The sequence below is a fragment of the Phoxinus phoxinus genome, assembly GCF_949152265.1.
Source record: "Phoxinus phoxinus genome assembly, chromosome: 16".
Lineage (NCBI taxonomy): Eukaryota > Metazoa > Chordata > Actinopteri > Cypriniformes > Leuciscidae > Phoxinus > Phoxinus phoxinus.
The window spans coordinates 30135153-30154202 of record NC_136891.1 but is presented as its reverse complement, the minus strand read 5'-3'; the positions used below and the strand labels follow the sequence as shown (position 1 = coordinate 30154202).

Genomic DNA, 19050 nt, shown 5'->3' with positions numbered 1-19050 from the left:
AAGGAAAATAGATTTTATTAGGTGTTCATCTGTAAATATTTGTAGAAATATGAATTTGGATGCTTTGTGTTACAATGTTCCAGGGTTTTAATTTACAAATCTTTGACTGGACCTCTGTTATTCCCATTATCAGCATTGGAAATGTCTGAGGTCACCAGCTGGGAATCATGCCCCCATTAGACAGGCAGAAAGAGAGAAACCCTCACGTCCCTGTAGGAGGCCTATAAATAGAGTTAGCTTCTAGGAGGAACGGGGAAATGTTGGGTGGGTGTATATGTGTATGCAAGTGAGCATGTGCGGAACCGGTGTGAAACATTTGCCTTAACGTGACTGTTTATTTGTGTACATGGACAGGGGAGTGACTCACAGAATATAAAGGAACTGAGGAGTGAAATAAGGACTAAGCAGTGCACCTCAGATTCTAAGCTTCATATTCACTCATCGCACCTTTGGCATCTGTCTTCAAAGAACAATATGGCAGAAGAACAGAAGTTTTCAGAAACATCTGTCCAGCTGACTGAAGCTGCTCCACAGACTGTGGACAGCAGGTTTACTGCCCCTGGAAACATTTACTCAGCCATTCTGAGCCGTAATGAGGCTGTTAAAGATGCCAGGCGGCTCAAGGAATTTCAGGAGCTCAAAGACAAATATGTCCGCAAAAAAGTAATCTTTGAAGACCCCCTGTTCCCGGCCCAGGACTCCTCTCTCTTTTACAGTGAAAAGTTCCCACTAAAGCTTGAATGGAAGCGCCCATCGGTGAGTGGCTTCCCCTAAGGTGGCAGTGTGCATGAGATCAGCTGCATTTCAGATGTCTAGGATGTTGTTTGGATATAATTTCTGCATTTCATTTTTTTTTTTATATATATAGCCTATATATTTTTTTTATATTATTGTACAAATTATTTTGCCTTTTTTTAAAAATGTAATTGAATTTAAATGCGTTTTTTAAATTAATGTGCATTTTTTTAAAATATTGTTTTATACTTTTTTTTTTTTTTTTGCCTTTGGTTTGTGAGCTGCTTAAATAAGTTGGAATTTCTTTATTTCCTCATTTACAATCTCCATTAACTTTCACCTGCCTATAATATTACATTTACGGACTATTGATTAATTGGAGTGTATTGATTTTTCAGTTAGTTTCACTTAACAAGGACGCATTTGTTTTCAGTTTCCATCTGAATAGGCCGACGCATGAGATATGATATTTCTTGCAGGCATGCCATGCGAATGTGGCAGTGTTCCTGTAGTGTGTGTTCTCAACCAGCTGACTTTCTAATGCTTCATAAAGCAGAGCTCTACTGACAATAGACTTGTAGGTTTGACATGATGAAGTTTATGTAACATAATAATATTTTTTTAGAGTGTAGACAGATTACATGTGTCTTGCTAAAATTTGTAAAGAAACAGATAATTGAGAAGAGCATCTGCTAGAGTCTTCACTGGATATATAAAGTGTTTTTTGCAAGTTCATCTCATGTTACTTATAAAAACGTGACTGTTTTGATTGATGCGTGACATACATTTACTAGTTTTGCTTGATGATACTGCTTCAGAGAATCAGGTTACTGGACAAGGTCTAATATGTCTGCTAGTGCTATGTCGTTAAAACAATTTTTGGACGGTGCTTCAAAAAGACAATCATGCCGTTTCAGAAGTGTTTACTGACACTTTAAAAATAATGAGTATGTGTCTCCATGGACTTACATACTGTACATTATCCTGCCTTGATTTCCCTGCGCCTTGAAGCGAAGTTCCTGTAAGCAAACTTTATGACCAACAGCTGCTGTATTTCTGTGGTGGTGCTGAGATCTTCACATATATAGCCATATTTTTTGTGTGAAGCCATCAGAGGTCTAACAATACAACTGATATAAAAAATTATTATAATAATTGTTTCTCTCTTGCCTAAACAGGAAATTTGTAGCAATCCACAGTTCATTCTTGGGGGAGCCAACAGAACAGATATCTGCCAAGGAGACCTGGGTATGAAAGTGTCATCAATATATGACATTCTATCTATCCAAATATCATAAAAATATCATAAAATACATACTAGATACATACTGAAATACATACATACTGAAGAAGGATACCGATAAGCAGATCATTATTTGTCATGGCTGATAACTGATAAATGGACAATATTAAAATTCAATTTAATCTATAAATAATTAAAAATGCTACGTGAATTTAGGCATCACAACATTATGTAGCCTGCCTTATGAAGATTATCTTTTTAAGTGACCTTTAGATGATGGCAAATGAAGGTCAATGTATATGGGAAATTACCAAGAACAATATCCAATATCAACTATACAGTTAGAAGCTCTCTATAATATTGGCCGATAACCAAAATGGTACCAATATTGTGTTACCTCAAGCTGTTCTCTTGCCCTGGCGATCAGGGTCAAAAGTCACTGAGGTTCAAACTTCTGAGATACACAGATCTGGCTTACTGTTATTAAAAAGGGAGATACTGTGATGGAGGTACACAGCTGAAGTGGTCTTGAAGAAGGAGGTCCTAAATGGTGCACTTTGGTCTTCTGGACTTACAATGGCCGCCGTGTGCACGTGTTCTTTTAGTCCACAAGACCGTAGAGCAGGGTTCCTGAAATCCAGCCCTGGTAGACCAAGGTCTCTGAAGAACGTATGTAGCTTATAAGACAATGAGTGCAAAAAAGCGCTGTACGGGGTGTAAAAATCCGTATCCCGGTGCTTTTTGGATGTAGGGAAAATGCGACATATAAAAACATATAAAGCAAAGGCACTCAAGAATTGGAACTTAATTAGCTTGTTCAGGTGTGTTTGATCATTTATTATTTATGTAATTAAATAATAAATGCATTTTGCATTTGAATGCATCAAATAACTAAGCATTTATTATTTATGTAATTATTTTAATTTCTTCTATGTAAAGCACTTTGAATTACCACTGTGTATGAAATGTGCTATATAAATAAACTTGCCTTGCCTTGCCTTGCCTTGATCAGGGTTGGAACTAAACTCTGCAGGGCAGTGGCCCTATAGGACAGAATTTGAGGAACCTTAGGGTGTGCACTGTCCATTTGTCGTTTTAGGTCTTGATGTGCACTTTGTTACGAAAGTGTGGACTCAGAGGAAGATCACCAGGGCCCTCTGAAACTTAAAATGACAAATGGGACACTCTTGTGGACTTAAGGGACATATATCATGCGACATGAAGTGTGCCATTTGGGATAGGGCCAGAAACTCTGAGTTTGTGATCCTGATTTTAATGAGATCCAAAGCTGAACATTTCCTGTTCAAAGTGTGGCAGTCACCAAAGATAGCCTCTGCTTGTGGTCTGCATATGGTTAATGCCACCCATTTCCTCACCTCTCAACGTATCCAAACACTCTGTTGAAAAAATAGATCGGTTGCGTGACACAGAAGGCTTGAAGAAATTAATAAAGTGTCCGCTGCGGTATCCATGTTGCGGTGCTGTATTCCACAGAGGCATTCCGTGAATGCATGGCGTTCAAAGGCGTTAGAGCAAAGGCGTTCATTTCTGCACCTGTACAGTGTACAGTTTCATACACGCAATGGTTTTGCAGTGCAGTTTTTTTTTCTTTAAACTTAAATCCTTAGAATTTTCCATGAGCAATACTGCATTATTTCATAAATGTATCAATTTAAAAATAATGAAAGTGAATGCACAAATTGTGCAGAGTGGTTTATATGACTTATGCATTTTATTCTAAGCATAAAATATTTTGCATATTTTAAAATATCTAACCAAAATGAAACAGTAAATGAAACAATGTGGCAAAATATCTGAATACCTTGAAATGTCCTGAGGTGTGATATGCTGAACTCCATTATAAAACTAGCATTTTTCAAATTGTTAAATGCAAACATATACAGTATATTTCACATATTTTTTTATTCAAGATTTTAGTAGGTTTTAGTAAAATCTTATTCCCGGTGATCCATGAACACCTGCAGGAGACTGCTGGCTGCTGGCTGCTATAGCTTGCCTGACCCTGAATGATATAGTCCTGAAGAGGGTCGTTCCCCATGACCAGAGCTTCACTGAAAACTATGCTGGCATTTTTCATTTCCAGGTATGGGTATCAAAACTGGAGTCTTCTATATTTCAGATATAGTTTCTTATAAACATTTCTCTCCGATGAATGAGGCACAAGCTCAACTATTTAAAACATCCTTTCTTTATTCCTCTAGTTCTGGCGCTATGGTGAGTGGGTGGATGTGATTGTGGATGATCGACTTCCCACGTACAAAAACCAGTTGGTGTTCACCAGGTCTGGACAGAAGAATGAATTTTGGAGTGCTCTTCTAGAGAAGGCATATGCAAAGTAAGTTTAAAATCGTAATTTATTGATTTATTTTTTCATCAGTAACACATACTTTGCCATGATATATAAGCTCGTCTAAATATCCGTTTCTTGTGTCAAAAATCAGACCAGGTGCTGCTGAATGTGTTGGTTTGACTTCTGTTTCCCAGGTTACACGGCTCTTATGAAGCTTTAAAGGGCGGAAACTCACTGGAGGCCATGGAGGACTTCACTGGAGGAGTAACTGAGTTATATGAGATTACAGAGGCCCCGAAGGAGTTGTACAACATCATGAGGAAGGCTCTGAAGAGAGGGTCCCTCATGGGCTGTGCCATAGATGTAGGCTTCCTTCTATTCCAAACATATTAGATGATGTTAGGGTTAAAAAACAGCTGATACAGTAAATATGGCTGACACTTCTTTGTGTGTCCTGTCTAAAATGTGCTATACCTTGAATTCATACATACTAGACCTTATGTAGCCCCGCCCCTTTTCAGCGCTGCGCTCGTTGTCGTTTGTCCTCCGGTCTGTATTGTCAAAGCGATCTTGGGGATTTATGAATGAACGTCTCGTTTTAAAATCTTTCCGGTGTACTGACATTTGTTAAGACATTTGCTTTAAACATTACAATCCATGAAAACTTTCATTAACTTTACATTAAGTAAATCCACTTGAAAAGCGAATTACTCCTGGACAGCAATGCCATAGAATAGCAACCGCAAAAACGGAAGTTCAAAGACAATATTCTAAAGATGGCTGCGCCCTCGTTTCTCTGGCGCATTAGGTCTATATAATAGGGAAGTATGCAATTTCTGATGCAGCCACTATTTTTATTAGTGAGTCACTGAATCATCCATTCAACCAATTCATTCAAATACCATGATTCATTCAGGAACGAAACTCTATGGTATGTTCGCAAATGGTGGAGTGTGGGCACTGGGCACCCATCGGCAGAAACATAAATCGGCGCCTATGCTGTGACAAGCAGGGCAGGGCCAAGAGCCACAGAGCTTGTCACAGTATAATAAAAACATTTCAATAAAAACGGCTGTATTCTGTGACATAAACGTAATGTTTCATTATATTTTGTTTCTCCTGCACAGAATTTGGTCCCAACTGCTCAAAGGACTAAAACTGCATCTGGACTCGTGAGAGGACATGCGTATTCAGTCACTGGAGTTGAGCATGTGCGTTTGTATCTGTCACATCCTAATACATGACATTGCATAAGTACACAGTCTTGGCATGTATCAGCAACATATTTCAATGCAATACCTAAAACCTCATTCCCAGGGTAAACGTAAGGATGGTAAAGATCTTTTGATTCGTCTGGTTCGTGTACGAGACCCCTGGGGAGTTGCCCCCCCTCCCGCCTGTAAGTCCAATGACTGGGCTGCACTAGCCACATCTGAGCAAGACAAGGAGAGACTCCGGCCTTCAGAGCAAGGGGAGTTCTGGTTAGTACCTTCACAGCTTCATGAGACCATCAGGCTTCCAGAAAGTCTCAAACAGTTTATGCTTCCAACAGTATTATGCTTCATTTAATACTCATAAATGGAAGCCGGCCCTCTTTTTATAATTTTGCTTATTTGTCTATATGCAAGGATGTGCTTTGAGGAGTTTCAGAAGAACTTCACCAAACTGGAGATCTGTAATCTGACCCCAGACACTCTTGAGGACGACTGTATGCTCAAGTGGAGTGTGTACATACATGAGGGCCGATGGGTTAAAGGCTGCTCTGCCGGAGGCTGCAGAAACTTTCCTGGTATAATCATTGTAGCCTCGTTTGCAATCATGATTGAAAGATGGTTTTAAAAGCCACTTACATTAACAATATTGTTATTGCTGATGTATATATAGTTTATATTATTATTAGCCTTTTTTTTTACATACTAACATATTTATTTTATTTCAGTTTGAGTGCATCACGTTAAACTAAATGAAAACGAGAAACATTAATCCAGTCTTTAGTGTCCCATGATCCTTTAGAAATTATTCTAATATGCTGATTTGGTGCTCAAGAAACATTTATTATTATTATAAATGTTGACAGTTGTGCTGTTTAATCTTTTATTTTTTATGTTATACATACCTAACGGTAACATTGTAAACATTGCAACCCTAACCCCTAACCCTAACCCAATCTTACTGACTATGCTTATATATTCATATATGAATGCGCCTACTTATCTGTTAAGCAATATATAAAGACTGTTAATGGCTTTTCAATGAAAATTGTGTTTCATTTAAGCCATTTTCTTACAGATGAAAATGTTTTCCAACTATAATATAATTGTAAAAACTGACCTTTTAACCATGTCAAAACATCCCTACATCCCTAATTTGGTAGAAATAACATATTTCTGTCCATTTTGTTACAGACACATACTGGACAAACCCTCAGTTCCGCCTGGTTCTTGTGGACACGGACGTTAAAGAGAAGACCTGCACTGTGGTGGTGGCACTAATGCAGAAGGGCAGAAGAAAAGAGCGCTGCGCAGGTGCCGGCCTACACAACATTGGGTTCGCCATATATGAGGTGCGCTCAAACAAGTACTCTTTCGGTATTAATAAACATTTCAGCATGGTACATGTAATCAGTGTGGATGGCTAAACTGTATACTTATAGTTTAATAACCATTTTATCCATTGTCTTTTACAGGTTCCTAAGGAGGTATGACTATCATGAAGAGACTGATGATGTAATTGTTCATAGAAAACCTGAAAATGTCAGGGAAGATCTGGAAAACTCATGGAAAATTCTAAAAATAATGTAGCTTTTAGCTTAGATCTGAAATATGGGCTAGAAATAATAATGAACAACTAGATTATTAGTTTAAAAAAAACACATTTTCCATATTCCATAAAACATTTATTTTAGCAGAAGACACCCTATTATTTCTCTAATTGTAGCTTTTCTAAAGTTTTACATCACAAAAAAAAATATTTGTCTTGAAATGTTCTATCTGCTATCTTCATTTTAGATGAAGGGTAGCCAACAACAGCTGCAAAAGGATTTCTTCCTTTATAATTCTTCCATAGCTCGCAGCAAGTCTTATGTAAACATCCGCGAGGCGACAGAACGCTTCTGCCTGAAGCCGGGCGAGTATGTCATCATTCCCTCCACCTTTGATCCCCACAAGGAGAGCGAGTTTCTGCTCAGAGTCTTCTCTGAGAACAAGAGCACCTCAGAGTGAGTCCTAGCACTGAATTAAAGTCTGATTATGAATGTCAAATCAGTTGGTATAATCAGTTAATAGCATTAACTAATATGTTAACATATATTATCATGATGTTGTCATAAAAATTATATAGGCCTTTTTTTATATTATCATTATATTAATATGAAGATTTTAGCAGCCATTCTCCAGTTTTCAGTGTCACATGATCCTTCAGAAATAATTATAATATGCTGATTTGGAGCTAAATTTTTTATTTTAAAATTTACTACTAAATGTATTATTATTATTACTACTAAATATATGTATAACTTATTATTTTCTTAATATACTTTGCTGTCGCTTTTGATTAATGCATCCTTGCTGAATATAAGCATTTAATTATTTCACACAAACAAATCATACTGACCCCTTAAACTTATGCTTCACATAAATTAATTCATTTTCATATTTATTCATATATGAATGTATATGCAGTACTTATCTGTTAAGCATTATATAAAGTCTGTTAATGGCTTTTCAATTAACTCATTTCATATTTAAGCCTGTTTACTTACAGTCGAATATGTCTTTAAAGAACCTTTTGACCTGTAAATGCTCCTGTGCATTTGGCTGACGCAGCTGCACGTTTTCTCCCAGGGTTATAGATGCAGAGATCGAGTCAGAGCCTGTGGTGAGTCAACACCTGTCTCTGTCTGTCATGTTCTGTGCTGTGGCAGCTCATAATAGCTGTCCCAATTCAGAGGCTGCATCCTTCAAAGGACGCGGACCTCAAAGGCCACGCCTACGAAGGCCGTCAAGTTCAGATCGAGCGTTGTTAAATGAGACGTCTGGCCTACGGAGGATTGTTCTTGTCGCCTAGCAACTGACAGCTGCCATTGACGAACAGCAGTAACTGGACTTTTTTGAAAGTTATATTCAACTTTCTGAAAACGAAACATTTACAACCTGTCTAAATATGTTAACCATGGATTATTACTGTACATAATAAAGAGTTTAAACTAAAATCTCATTTGAGTAAGAATTAGATATTTGAGTAGGCTAAGTTAAGACCCAATACTTACATTTAAAAGTGTAATCCAACAATTTCTCTCAAAAAAATTCTGTTGTCAAGCATTTCGAGGCTGCATTTGAAGGAACCTTCGAATTGGGACAGCATTCGTCACGCCTCTGTGATGAATTGGCCTTCGTAGGGTACAGCTCACATTTCATCCTGCCTCTCTACTTGTCCAAATCAATTAATCATATGTCAAGTTTTAGTACAACCAAACTAAATAAAGTAAATCTCATATTCAGTAGCCTTTTCACTTTATAAACACCAAAGAGACTAAAAAGCATGTTTATATATCATTTCACTTTCTTACCAACAGACGGATGATGTCAACAAGAAAATCAAGGTAAATATTGAAATGAGATTGAGATGTTCCATCAATGTCCTTCCTTTTCTGTGCAATATTCTGTCAGCCCACGTCAGAAGATAAGAAGGACAGGAAAAATGAAGGATGTGAAAGATGGAAATTGAGATGGAAAAAAAGCTGTTAATTAGCTGCACTGCTGCAGACAGACATCTTCAGTTGTGCTTCAGTAATGACAAACAGCATGAGCACAGCATGCGATGGTACAGTATGTCAAAACTGTAATTCATAATGACAGAATCATAACAACACAAAACTGCCTTGGAGAACAATTTTTTTTTTTAATCTCTGAGTTCTAAAGACCATTTATTAAATGGACTTGCTTTTTTGTGTGAAAAAAGTGAAAACCAAAAATTAAATACAAAATATATATATTTATTGACACAATAATTAAACTATATTTACTGTATGCTCACTAATTTAGTATGTTGTACGTTCAGTATTTCTAATTTCTCATGTTCAGCCACTTGAGGAAGAGGAGACTGAAGAGGAAAAACAGTTCAGGGCCATCTTTCAGCAGATAGCTGGAGACGTAAGAGCAAAAATGCTTGTTTGAAATTCATATTTACTTCACACTATAATTGTGACTGACTCGCGTTCACTCATTGCAGGACATGCAGATTAATGCCAATGAACTCAGGATCGTCCTTAATAGAGCGATTGCCAGACGTGAGCGAAATCTTATTTTCTAATTGTCTTGTATGTCTCTGTCTGTTGGGTATTTACGATCTGTTCTTCCCTTTCCTCAGATAAAGAGCTAAAAACAGAGGGGTTCAGTCTGGAGAGCTGCAGAAGTATGATTGCACTCATGGATGTATCCTTCATTAGGTTTGCTGTGCATGATGGGCAAATAATGTGTGCATAAATATGCACCTTGTGTAAAGGTGCTGTAACATGTAGGCTACCGTTGTTCAATGAGAAATTTTGCAGGTGAAATCCAGTCAGTCTATCGTGATCATGAGTTTGCCAAAAACGTTCCCCATGCAGATTGTCACATGACTGGCACAGCAAATTCCCCAACGCTGGCCAATAGAAAGCTGCATCTCTCCACCACTGACAATTAACCTTTTTAAATTTTGGTGAAATGAAACAGTAGTTTCTATGTGCTCAGCGGTAGTACAGACAAGAAGACTCAAATTTGGCGACCAACAAATACAATACAATATACTTTATTGTCCCCTTAGGGAAATTTGTCTTGGGTACAGTGTATATGCTTCAAAAATGGGTTTGTAAATGGTAAACTGTAAAAAAAAAAAAAAAAAATGCGGTAGCAACATTTTAAGTTTTACAGACTTAACTGAAATTTTCAGTAAAAAACAAAACAAATGTCATTATCTGAAATAATGTTAATTTACTGACCTATTGTTTTGAACCATTGTAATACACCGACAACCACCAATCACAGTGGTGATGAGAGTCACATGATGAATCAAAGCTCATCCTGGGAGCAGTCCTGGGACCGTGGTGTAGTTCGTTTATAGCCTACCTTTAGCCTTTTACTTCTGGCAACTGCATTTAGACTTCATAATTCATAAAAGTTGTGTTCATCTGTGAAAATCATGTGGAAAATGTTATTTTGTCGAGCGAACCATACTTTGTGAAACCATTTTTTTGCGATGCTAACTGCCAGTTGGCCTACAAAGTGACGTCATACCTGCACCACTCTATGGTGCCCCCTTGTGGCCTGGATGACATGTCTCAAATAGTTCTGTTATTTCAAGTACAAAATAATGTGTCACACACAAAATGGCACATAGTCATACAAAGGTTTTGAAAATGTTATCTTAACTACAACACCTTAGACTGATGGAACAGGCCACCTAAACCTGCAAGAGTTTAAACACTTATGGAACAAAATTAAACAGTGGAAGGTATGCCATTACTTTCGCCTTTATAAAGCATGTCAAATCATGTTCTTTTGTACTACACTGTATTGCAACATACTGTATGTTAAAGCCATAGACATGCTGTTTCTCTCTACACTATTTTCAGCTGGTGTTCACACGTTTCGACACGGACAAATCCAGTACAATCAGCAGTTTTGAGATGAGGAACGCTCTTACTGATGCAGGTCGGCAGTCAGTTGTCTTTTTAACTTCTCATTTGATGATATAATAAATGTAAAGGGTAGAACATAAGATATTTCACTTTACCACAGGTTTTCAACTCAACAATCAGCTGTATGACATTATTTGCATGCGATATGCCAACGAACACATGGAGCTGGATTTCGACAGCTACATCAGCTGTTTAGTGCGACTCGAGGCAATGTTCAGTAAGTGTACATGTGATGATTTTTTCTAAAGTGCCTTGAAGATCATACAGGCATTGCAACCAGGATTTTAAGCTGCATATATTGGATAGTTGTAGTAAAAATGACTCTCCTACAGGGACATTTAGAGCCTTTGACAAGGATGGAGATGGTCTTATCAAGCTCAATGTTTTTGAGGTGAGCTTAATCTGTATATTGAATATTAACAGGATTAAGACAGGAGAATTTTAATCATATTTGGTCATATTTGTGTTCACTCTAACGAGCTCCTGTTTTCTATTATATACACAGTGGCTTCAACTGACCATGTATGCCTAAAGACACAAACAGTAATAGAAGGTGACCTGGTGACAGTCGAGTCAGTGGACTTTCCCCATTCTCAACCTCCATTAAGTGGGACATTACAGATCTCATTTGTATCATTACTCTACACCATTGTGGCTTTTTTCTTCAGCCAGTAAACTGCTGGATTAATCATGACAGCCCATTTAGGTATTGTTATTTAGTAGACTAATCCCTTTCAGATGACATTTTGTTGTCATTCAGCAAAATGTTGTCATATTAAATGTATTAAGCTGTATTGCCATAAATGAGACGCATTTGAACCCACCCTTGTTGTAAAATGTGTGTGCTACTGTGCAACTGTAAATAATTCAACTAAATAAAGTACTTTGCACTGTTTTATTCCACTTGTTGTCACTCACAGCCATGATTTGCAGAGAATAAACAAACAGCACAAAATAGTACAACACTTGTGCGTTGATGACTGCAAGCAACGGATAAACACATGGTTAACCTTAAACACAGATGATAAAAACAACCAAATATTTTCAACATTTTAAAATATTATTCAGATTCCTGTAAGGAAAATAACTACAAACCCTTACAGAGTAAAGTCTTGAATGAATATCCTAATATGTTGTCATGTAAGCAATATTATTTGAACTGATAAATCCATATCACTACTCTATTTATTGTATTAGGCAGTGAATGTCCATATTCTGCTGATGCTATAATGAAAATCTTTTAATATTTTATGAATATTAAATCTTCAGATCATAGTCTGTGACATCTATATTTCATGTCCTTGTACCTTGACAAAGTACCTCACACAATCTTGACTGAAAAGAGATTATTTTTTACTGATTTAAAAAAAAATTAGGTTACCTTTTTTATGCAATTTTACATTTTAAGATAGAAATGACATTTTTATCATGCCAGAATCAGATTTAAAAAACGATTGCTTTTTTCCTTAGAAATAATCTGCACCGATCTGATCAAGTTATAGCATAATCCAATGTTGTGAACTGCAATAAAACTGCATTAAAGTCTGTTACAATGATGCAGTCTGTGCTCTCAGATGAGATGCATGCTCACAGAGGTCATTTGTGTGCACTGAGGTAGGTCGAGAATCAGATACTGGGAGTGAGTCCTATGGTGCAGCTGCTCCGTGAGGCTCCCTGGGATGGCTACGAGAAAGCTGTCAGGAGTCATTTAGCCCTTCCTGCTGGTCTGAATGAGTGGGATTTGACAAAACATTTCATGCATAAACAAGCATTATTACATGTAATATATTACATATTAATCTCAGATAAAAAAAATAAAAAAAACTAAAAAAAAACTAAATTTCTCAAGTAGGAATACTTTGTTAGTCCATGAGTTGAACTGAAAAACATAAACGAGATGATGAAGGAGCTCTTACTGTTCATATCCTGCAGAATCTTTATGCGCTTCGTCCTGAGCGAGGACATCTCCGAGGTTACCTGACAACAGAAGAATTGATATTGTGTGTGTGTGTGTGTATATTATACACATACAAGGATTTTGGCTGTTTATTATTACTTGTAAAGACATATTAATGCATTGTTCTGCTTGGCTATATTCTACATCCCTTAATCCTACCCAATACCTAAATTGAACAACTACCTTACAAACTACTAATATGCAGTAATTATGAGATTATTGGGGTTATTAGTTAAAAGTGAGAATTGGACCCTAATCTAAAGTGTGAATACGGTATATATAAAGTATTGGTATTGTGTGACATTACAGTATAATTAAATATTAAATTGCAATAAATATTTCAGTATTCATTATAAATGATTTATCCACGCACATCAATTTTTAAAATGCATGTGTCCTCGTAATCTTTAATCAAAATAACTTCACTTCCTCTTGCAACTTCATTTCAAGTGTTTACAGCGAGAGGGTGGGGCAACCTGTCACTCAAATGAGGTCACAGCAACAGAAAACCACAAATAATCCAATCAATTCCTGATGGACTTTATTCCAGAAGCAGTTTCTCTCGGATATACGTCACAATAGGGAAGAAAAGACTATCACAGCTTCCTTTTTGTGCAGACTTAATTTAAAAAGAAATTGTAGACTTCTAAAATATTAAAGGGTATAAAATATTATAATATTACCTGTTGTTTAACAGCTAGTAGACGGTGAACTTCTGCTTCAGCGCTCTGCAGGGTAGAGTACGCCAGGAACAACTCGTCACCTACATCCTCCAAAGAGCTGGTCAACTTATCTTCTTTCAAAGACAGCGCCCACAACTTCTTCACTTTGCCTAAGAATCATATACACACAGATAAACTTTATGATATGTACAAGTATATTACTGGTCAGTTAGATTATGACGGTAGAGAGACACGGTTGAATTATCAATTACAGCTGATTGAGGTTTAACATCTCATGACTAATTTGTAAAAGGACATTTGACCTAATAAAAAATTAAAAAATATATATTTTTTTGCATTAATAAAATAAAATAAAATAATAATAATACAAAAATTTTTTTTTTTTAAATCAAGAATCAATGTAAACAAAGCTACAATAAAATGTAATACTCACTTTTTCTAGATGTTGTGTCATTTGTCTTGGGATTCAGATTGTTATGTGAAATGTCCTGTAAAGAAAAAAATATATACATAAATATCTATCACAAGCATTTCTATAGATTACTTGATCCAACTTCACTCTAAAACTCTCATACTTGTTTTTTTCCCCTTGTTTTTCCGGACATTGCAGGAGTTCTCCAGTGATATTTATCCCAGTTCTGTGTCACACGCATTGATTTCTTTCTTTTCCGAGTCCGAATTCTTTTAACAACCTCTACTGCCTGGAGCTCATTTCCTGAAGTCTGGTTTTCAAACATTTCAGCCAGTGAAGTTTCTGATGGAAGAGAATCAACGTGTGGCTCTTGCCCGTCCATGCCTTCTCTAAGAAAAAGAGATGTTAAGGAGATCACAGTTTAAATGTCAGAGACAACAGATCTTCATCAAAGAATCCGAAGGGTCAGAAACATGCTAGTGGATCCAATTTTATGAAACATGCGATTACTTTAAATGTTAAAACTAAAGAGACTATGAAAGAAAGAGTCTCAAAGAAGGGGAAGCAAATAGTAAAATGTATGATTTATTCACCTGGTTGTGCCCCGTTTACTCCATGATGCTGCTTTGTCAGCTTTCCTCATAGACTTTTTGGAACGGCTGCGTTTTTGTAGTGGAGGTTTGAGAATGACTGCTTCATTCTTGGTCGTTGCCTTCTGCGCTGAACAAGTTCCCTTTGTTGCTGTGAAGTTGGGTTTGTTGGCCTCCATCCTGCTTTGTACCAGTCCAGGGGCACATGTAGGCCCAGCAGATGTACCATCTTCAGTTTCTGGAGTCGGCGTGCCATGAGCAGACATTTCTTGAGAAAGATTCTCTGATGGGTTCTCAAGACGAGGCTTTTTCACAAGTGGCCCGTTTGATCTGTCCATATCAGGTATGCTCTCTTCTTGTCTCCGTTTAGACAGGTTTTGGTTAAGCTGGAAAGATGCTGGGTTGTCATCTTGATTTTCCCAAGAGACGAAGAGATAGCATGATTGAGGCAACTGGTCATTTGTGAACTCCTCGTCGCCTATGACAGGTTTTGTTAAATGCACAATCGCACTTGTGTTTTCTTTCGATTTTAACAACTGTGCCTTCAATTTTGCTCGTTTCGGCTTCATTGTTTTCTCTCTCTTTGTCTCTTCCCTTACAATAAAGAAAACAATCAGCATTGAGTGTCAAGGGACCATTCACATAAAACATATTCTTGTATTTCAAATAAAATAGATTTTTCTTATTTGTGCACAGGATAACTTCTCATGAAACGATTCACAACACATGAATCACACACATAAATAAGTTCTTAACCTTGACAATGTTGAGCATATGCTCGGATAGTAATTGAGAAAGTAGAAAAATTGTAACAAAAGCAGCGAGGTGGGATCCAAAAACACTTTTGTGCCTTAGGGCTATTGATAAACAACTTTTTTTTTTAAAAGGTCATTCAGTCACTCAACCATCATTCATTCAAAACACACAATAACACACAACGTATGAGCGGGCAAGCTTACATTTGTTGATCTCTTTGGTAACAAAGGGCTCTAAGCTCATCATCAATTTCAGAACTGTAGTCCACTTTTTTTCCATCTGCTGTGATCTTTTGGAGTTCAAACAGCATGTATTTGTGATAAAGAGTTTTAACATGCTCCTTAAACTGTGCGATTCCTGTCTTAGTCATGTCACACGCCCAACACTTATGAACTTGTGGACTGTAGGAAGAAGAGCATACATTTATTTAAAATTTTTATTATTAATAATTGAATATTAAAATTCTGTCATAAAACAGAACAACTAATGTCACACTTGTTTGAAACAACATGTACATAAGGGGCCGTTCACACAGAACACATTTTTCCATTCCACAGCGCTACTTTTCCATGTAAAAACGCGCGCTAGACAGACGTGTTTGACCGTTGCGCCGCAAAGCTCAAGTTTAAAATAAGTTACGACCTTACGATTTTCCCCCATTCCACTGTCCGCGTCATGCGCTTTTCAAAGCAAAAAATTGTGTTCTGTGTGAACCAGCCCTAAAAGATGTATCAATCAATCAATGTATTTAGTCCCATACCTGCCCTTCAGTTGCTCAATCGCCTTATGGTGGCCAAAACTGTGCATATGTCTGTCCAAATCCTGTGACAGCAAAGATAATTATAAAAAGAACAGATCTAGGACATACATCTTAAGCCATAATGTGCTTACAGCATAAAAATGACCATAAAACACTCAAATTTGGGAATGAAAAAGCCAATGAGTTAAATCATCAGACGAAACAGTTCTGTCATTACATCTAAATATTACTTTCTTATAGATTTTTTTTTCTCCGTTATGTCTTGAATTCACTGAAAAATGCTAAAGCGGATTATTTTAGCCTTTATCTATAAGGTTGTCACTCTCAAAGGAAAGACAGGGCATTAAAAAAAGTTGCTAACCTGTATAGGGAAAATCTGGAAGCAGACAAAACAAGTCTCCGTACATTTCTGTATCTTCCTAAATGGATAAAAAGAACTTTAGCATCTTTGATCCATATTAATATTTATATTGAAAAAATAAAAGGTCCATTTATTTAAAAAAAATAAAAAATTTATCAACCATTTTTTTTATCAAAAACTTGTATTATACAGTTGAATGTGTATGAGGTAAACTTACTTTGTTCGCTCTATTCGAAGGGCTGTAAACTCCTCATCAGTCAGGTCAATATTGTAGTTCACTTGAGGATATATTTGTTCTTTTCTTCTATTGTTGTGGAGTTTGTACAGACTGTATGTGTGCTTGCGGGTGGCAATATGCTCCTTGTACAGCTCTAGTCCCAGCACGGATACATCACATGCCAAACACTTATGCATCTGTTCACTGCAATATCAAAAGTGCATATTTTCTTTTTTCTTTTCATACCCGAGAAGGACATTATCAGTTCTCTGAAATTCCATACCTGCCCTTGAGATGCTCAAATGCCTCATGGTGGACATAAGAATGCATATGAGTGTCCAAATTCTGTAAAACAAAAACAAAAAAGGAGTGATATTTTAAATCTTGAATGCCATTTATCCATCCAATTGCTAATTTAATTGGGAGAGCAATTCATATTGAATTTGTGAGAGAGAAATTGAAACAGTAGAACATATATTCGTGTATATGAATTTTGGATTGGATACGATCTAAAAATATATCGCTACACCCAAACGTGATTTCAATTAAAGTTGGAATGTTTTTGAATGATAAGTACTTCTAATTTTTGACAAATAACCTGATTGTTTTAGGTAAACACTATCCACAGATGTTTTTAAATAATCTTAAAATATTTAAAGGTTAAACCCCATTTTCAACAGATGGAAGATTTATTTGAAGCTATTTGCAAAATGTCTTGAATGGATGGCGGACAGAAATGCCCTGAAAAAAATAAATGTATATATATTTTCCAGCAGGAAAACATTTCTGTATTTAAAATCCCTTTTTTTTTATTGATTTCATGTAATATTCTAATTTTCTGAGATTTTGAATTTGGGGTTTTCATAAGCTGCAAGTCATAATCATCAACATTATAACAAATAAAGGCTTAAAATATCTCACTTTGCATGTAATGGGTCTATATATTAGTTTCACATCTTAAGTTGAATTACTGAAATAAATGAACTTTTGCACGATATTCAAATTTTTCGAGTTTCACCAGTATATACATTTTCTCTTCCATGAAAACAGACAAAAAATATTGATGACTCATCCTGCACACACTAATTTTGTCCAATCAAATACTTTTCAGGAAGAGAGCCAAAAAACTATCATGTAGCAAATACAGCTATCCTTTTCTTCATTTTTTGTTATGTCCCGGCCAAAAATAAATAAATAAAATACATATATACATAAAAACCTTGGAGATTTCACAGAGAAGTCTGTGGCATATAATGTCAAGAGCAATGTTTAAATTACTTTTTTTTTTTTAAATCACCATTAGGCTACAGTAAATCATCAAATAAAATCAACTATTTTATTTGTGAAATTATGAAACTGTAAGTTAAACAAACAAACCTGATCTCCGTACTGTTCACCGCAGATCAAACATTTCGTGTATATGAAGGGTTTCTTGGGATTTTTCATGGCTGCCTTATTTACTGTAACTTTTAGTACGAAAAAAAAGCAAAATGTTATGAGGAGTTAGACCATTTAAATCATGCTAGACATTCAGGGCAGCAGGAAGACTCTTGTGAACAGAATGTTATCACGGAGGTTACGTACCAATTATAGCCTATATGAATCTACCCAAAACAAAACTGTTGTAGTTCAGAATGCTGCGATATCCATCCACGTGCCTGCTAAATCAGACCATGTTTGACTGCAAAACAGTTGCCGGATCTCGCAAAGAAAAAGCAGTTAAAACGAGCCTATGCGATTTTTCGGATTTTTCACTTTACATGTTCTTCTTCTTCTTCTATTGTTTGTATGGCGGTTGGCAAACCAACTAAAGGTGCATTTCCGCCACCTACTGGGTTGGAGTATGGAGCACTACTTGGTTGAATACACTTGAGAAAGAAATATAAATCTTTTTAACCAGTTCTGTATCCTTAATAAATTTTTAATAATTTCTCGTGTATTTCATAATTTGTTCCTTCTCCTAATAATTCCTTAAGTGAATAATTGCTTACACCCCTATCCTTTAGAGACTGAACTAATTGTATGCAGACTGAACATTCTAGTAATATATGCTTTACAGTTTCAGGATATCCACATTTATCGCAATTACCAGTTTCACGTTTACCTATTTTATGTAGACTTTGGTTTAGTGGAGTATGCCCAATACGTAATCTTGTAATTATCCACTTTATACATGTATCGGTGGCTTGTCGTATATTCAGTGGACATGATGGCCACACTGCTGTAAGGATTGACAGTCTGAAGAAACAGGGTGCTCCCCCTAGTGTAGTGGTTCTCAAACTAGTAAAAAAAAAAAAAATACATAATATACATATCCCCACATGTCACGTTAATTATAATTTATACTGC

The 19050-nt window shown here is 36.3% G+C and overlaps 2 protein-coding genes across 4 annotated transcripts; one reads left to right on the top strand and one right to left on the bottom strand.

The window, feature by feature from the left end:
* Window positions 1-331: 331 nt before the first annotated feature.
* Window positions 332-11923, top strand: capn3b (calpain 3b). The gene is made up of 21 exons (XM_079584587.1): window positions 332-756; window positions 1914-1983; window positions 3964-4082; window positions 4201-4334; window positions 4484-4652; window positions 5417-5500; window positions 5607-5770; window positions 5918-6078; window positions 6695-6852; window positions 6976-6987; window positions 7298-7506; window positions 8132-8165; window positions 8863-8889; window positions 9371-9439; window positions 9519-9576; window positions 9657-9721; window positions 10710-10778; window positions 10900-10978; window positions 11066-11182; window positions 11298-11356; window positions 11471-11923. The coding sequence occupies exons 1-21, from the start codon at window positions 475-477 to the stop codon at window positions 11495-11497; spliced, it is 2166 nt and encodes a 721-aa protein (XP_079440713.1). The 5' UTR covers window positions 332-474; the 3' UTR covers window positions 11498-11923.
* On the bottom strand, window positions 11814-18963 carry znf106b (zinc finger protein 106b). Of its 3 annotated transcripts, none has more exons than XM_079584588.1 (13): window positions 18286-18566; window positions 18079-18167; window positions 16985-17046; window positions 16702-16905; window positions 16485-16542; window positions 16124-16185; window positions 15567-15764; window positions 14611-15201; window positions 14181-14406; window positions 14039-14093; window positions 13606-13754; window positions 12882-12942; window positions 11814-12691 (listed from the first exon to the last, which is right to left on the bottom strand). In XM_079584588.1, the coding sequence occupies exons 2-13, from the start codon at window positions 18145-18147 to the stop codon at window positions 12663-12665; spliced, it is 1764 nt and encodes a 587-aa protein (XP_079440714.1). In that variant the 5' UTR covers window positions 18148-18167; window positions 18286-18566; the 3' UTR covers window positions 11814-12662. The 3 variants fall into 3 exon arrangements, with proteins under 3 accessions (XP_079440714.1, XP_079440716.1, XP_079440715.1); XM_079584590.1 differs by lacking the exon at window positions 18286-18566 and adding an exon at window positions 18806-18949 and having other exon boundaries at window positions 11843-12691; XM_079584589.1 differs by lacking the exons at window positions 18079-18167; window positions 18286-18566 and adding an exon at window positions 18806-18963 and having other exon boundaries at window positions 11843-12691.
* Window positions 18964-19050: the final 87 nt, after the last annotated feature.

Bases quoted from the DNA above. Each gene is read 5' to 3' on its own strand.
- znf106b (XM_079584590.1), bottom strand. From the start codon at position 18,147: ATGAAAAATCCCAAGAAACCCTTCATATACACGAAATGTTTGATCTGC. The intron at 16,186-16,484 runs GTTAGCAACTTT...TTGCTGTCACAG, and splicing joins TCCAGATTTTCCCTATACAG to GATTTGGACAGACATATGCA. The intron at 13,755-14,038 runs GTGAGTATTACA...TATGATTCTTAG, and splicing joins TGACACAACATCTAGAAAAA to GCAAAGTGAAGAAGTTGTGG.
- capn3b (XM_079584587.1), top strand. From the start codon at position 475: ATGGCAGAAGAACAGAAGTTTTCAGAAACATCTGTCCAGCTGACTGAA. The intron at 9,577-9,656 runs GTGAGCGAAATC...CCCTTTCCTCAG, and splicing joins TAATAGAGCGATTGCCAGAC to ATAAAGAGCTAAAAACAGAG. The intron at 10,979-11,065 runs GTCGGCAGTCAG...ACTTTACCACAG, and splicing joins GAACGCTCTTACTGATGCAG to GTTTTCAACTCAACAATCAG.